The 2,860-nt window shown below is 44.0% G+C and overlaps 1 protein-coding gene across 1 annotated transcript; it reads right to left on the reverse strand.

Moving 5' to 3' along the window:
* Positions 1 to 930: 930 nt before the first annotated feature.
* Positions 931 to 1,794, reverse strand: LOC130934045 (uncharacterized). The gene has a single exon (XM_057863636.1). The coding sequence runs from the start codon at positions 1,792 to 1,794 to the stop codon at positions 931 to 933; it is 864 nt and encodes a 287-aa protein (XP_057719619.1).
* Between the last annotated feature and the right edge of the window lie 1,066 nt (positions 1,795 to 2,860).

A 2,860-nucleotide genomic window follows, 5' to 3' on the forward strand; every position in this document is an offset into this window, starting at 1 on the left:
GCCCCTGCGTTTTTTAGTCCGAAAGGCATGACTATGTAACAATAGTTCGCTCTTGAGGATAAGAACGAGGTCTTTTCTTGGTCAGGCAGGTACATTGGTATTTGGTTGTATCTGGAATAGGCATCCATGAAGGAAAGGTACTTATATCCGGAAGAGGCATCCACTAGGCTGTCTATATTCGGGAGCAGGTAGGGGTCTTTTGGGCAGGCTTTGTTGAGGTCAGCGTAGTCAGTACACATTCGCCACTTTCCATTTGACTTTTTTACCAAGACGACATTGGCCAGCCATAATGGGTACTTAACCTCCCATATGAACCCCGCCTCAAGTAGGGCTTGTACCTGCTCTTCTACTGCCTGGGACCTTTCTGGGCCGAGCTTCCTACGCTTCTATTGAACTGGTCGAGCTCCAGGATATACGGCCAGTTTATGACACATTAGCCCAGAATCTATACCGGGCATGTCTGCATCCTTCCATGCAAAGAAGTCAGAATTATCCTTCAAGAATTGTATCAGTAGCTCTTTGAGATCCTCCTTCAGGGTTGCTCCTATATTTATTATTTAGTTCGGGTATCCCCAATCCGAACTTCTTTGATCTCCCATTCGGGTTGAGGACCAAGCTCGTCGCGAGCCCGAACTCCCCCAAGTTCGATAGCGTTGGCTTCTTTTCCTCTGGGGTTACCTTTGAGCTTCTTTTCCTTTTATGGTGGTGATATTTTCTGGGATTGGGAACTTCATGCATAGATGTGGAGTGGAGACTACCACCGCGAGCTGATTTAGCGTTGTCCGACCTATTAGGGCGTTGTAGGCTGAGCTCATGTCGACCACGATGTAGTCAATGCTTAGCGTCATAGACCTTGTTTCTTTTCCAAAAGTTATTTGTAGTGAGATGTACCCCAGTGGCTGGATTGGGGCGTCTCCAAGTCCAAATAAGCTATTTGGGTATGTCCCTTGTGTTGGTGATGAACCGATCTAATTTTCCCTCTTGGGCTAATTTTTCTATGACATTCTTCAAGTCGTAGCACTCGTTAGTAGGGTGCCCATAGATTCGATGGTATTCACAATACTCTGTCCGACTTCCTCCCCTTTTGTGCTTAATCGGATGAGGGGGTGGGATCTTCTCTATATTGCATATCTTTTTGTAGACATCCATAAGGGACACCCAGAGAGGGGTGTAATTGTGGTACTTTCTAGGTTTCTCTGTGGGTTGGTCTTCTTTTTCCCTAGACTCTTTATCCTTATTCTGAGATGGGTAAGAGAATCCAGATTTTGAGGCTTCCCCCAATTGACAGTTCTCCTTCATATTGATGTATTTTTTTGCCCGTTCTTGTACCTCGTTCAAAGATGTTAGGTGCTTATTGGATATAGAGTGGGTAAAAGGCCCTTTGCGTAGACCGTTGATAAGTCCCATAACTGCTGCTTCTGTAGAGAGATTCTGTATGTCCAAGCATGCTTTATTAAATCTCTCCATGTAACTACGGAGGCTTTCCCGATCTCCTTGCTTAACCCCTAGTAGGCTTGGAGCATGCATGGCCTTGTCCTTCTGGATGAAAAACCTAGCTAGGAACTTTTTGGCAAGGTCATCAAAGCTTGCAATTGACCTTAGTGGCAATCTGTTAAACCACTTAATTGCTGTTTTGGTCAAAGTGGTTGGGAAGGCTTTACAATGGATTGCATCTGAGGCATCTGTGAGATATATCCGACTACTAAAATTGCTGAGATGATGGCTTGGATCTGACGTTCCATCGTACTGGGTCATGTCGGGGGCTTTAAACTTCTTTGGGACTTTAGCTTTCATGATTTCCTTTGTAAATAGGTCCTGGTCCTCATAAGGGCTATCTTCGCGATTGGATCAAGTGGCTTCGTTTTGAGATCGGCTTCGAGCTTAAGGAGCTTGTCTTCTAGCTCTCGACGCTTCCTTGTTTCCGTTCAAAGGTCCCTTTCGGCCTCTCACTGATGTTCGACCTCTTGTTCAAGTTGTTTAAGGCGATCCTGCTGTTCACGGATGGCATCTAAGATTTCCGTGTTTGGGGTTTTCTTGTCTCCCTTGGATTGATGTGTGTCCTTGGATGTGGCGTCCGTGTTTTTATTTGGTGTTATGTCCACCAAACCAAAGTTGTGATCGTTGTTCTGATTGTCCGCCATGGTGATTGGGATGACTTCCAGGTTCCCCAGCAATGGCGCCAATGTTCCGAGGGTTACCTGAAACTAAAGGTCGATCTCGGACGAGATCTTCTGTGCTAGTCAGTGCTGTTGTGTTTGACCTGGTGGAGTTGGAGATGCTGTTGATCCTTCGTCACCGGAGGGTGGTGGTACCTGCAAGAGACTCTGATGTTTAAGTTAGCACGTGCTTTAGGCAGGTTTTTTGTGTAGAATCAGAGTATGAGTTATACTTGGGGGTTCCAGTGTATTTATAGTAGTGTGGAGTGACCTTTCTTTAGATAAGTTAGTTATCTTATCTTATCTTCGGGTGAGGTCCGATGAAAGAAAAACGATTCCACACAAAACTCACCGGTAAGTGTAACGGGTCGCATCAAGTAGTAATTACTCATATGAGTGAGGTTGATCCCACAGGGATTGATGGATTGAGCAATTTTAGTTAGATGATGAATTTAGTTAAGCAAACAGTTGATGATTTGAGTGAATTGTGATCAACAAAAGCTAAATTGCATGAAAATAAAAGGGAGAAGGGAAATTGACAGAAAAGTAAAGTGCAAAGAGTAAATTGCATGAAACTTAAAGTGCAAGTAATGTAAATGACTGAAACTTAGATTGCAAGAAATGTAAATTACTGAATCTAAATTGCTGAGAAACTTAAATTGCTTGAAGAGTAAAGGGATTTGGGAGCTGGGATTCAGAATTTA

Source organism: Arachis stenosperma, chromosome 6, assembly GCF_014773155.1.
Source record: "Arachis stenosperma cultivar V10309 chromosome 6, arast.V10309.gnm1.PFL2, whole genome shotgun sequence".
Lineage (NCBI taxonomy): Eukaryota > Viridiplantae > Streptophyta > Magnoliopsida > Fabales > Fabaceae > Arachis > Arachis stenosperma.

Bases quoted from the DNA above. Each gene is read 5' to 3' on its own strand.
- LOC130934045 (XM_057863636.1), bottom strand. From the start codon at position 1,794: ATGAAAGCTAAAGTCCCAAAGAAGTTTAAAGCCCCCGACATGACCCAG.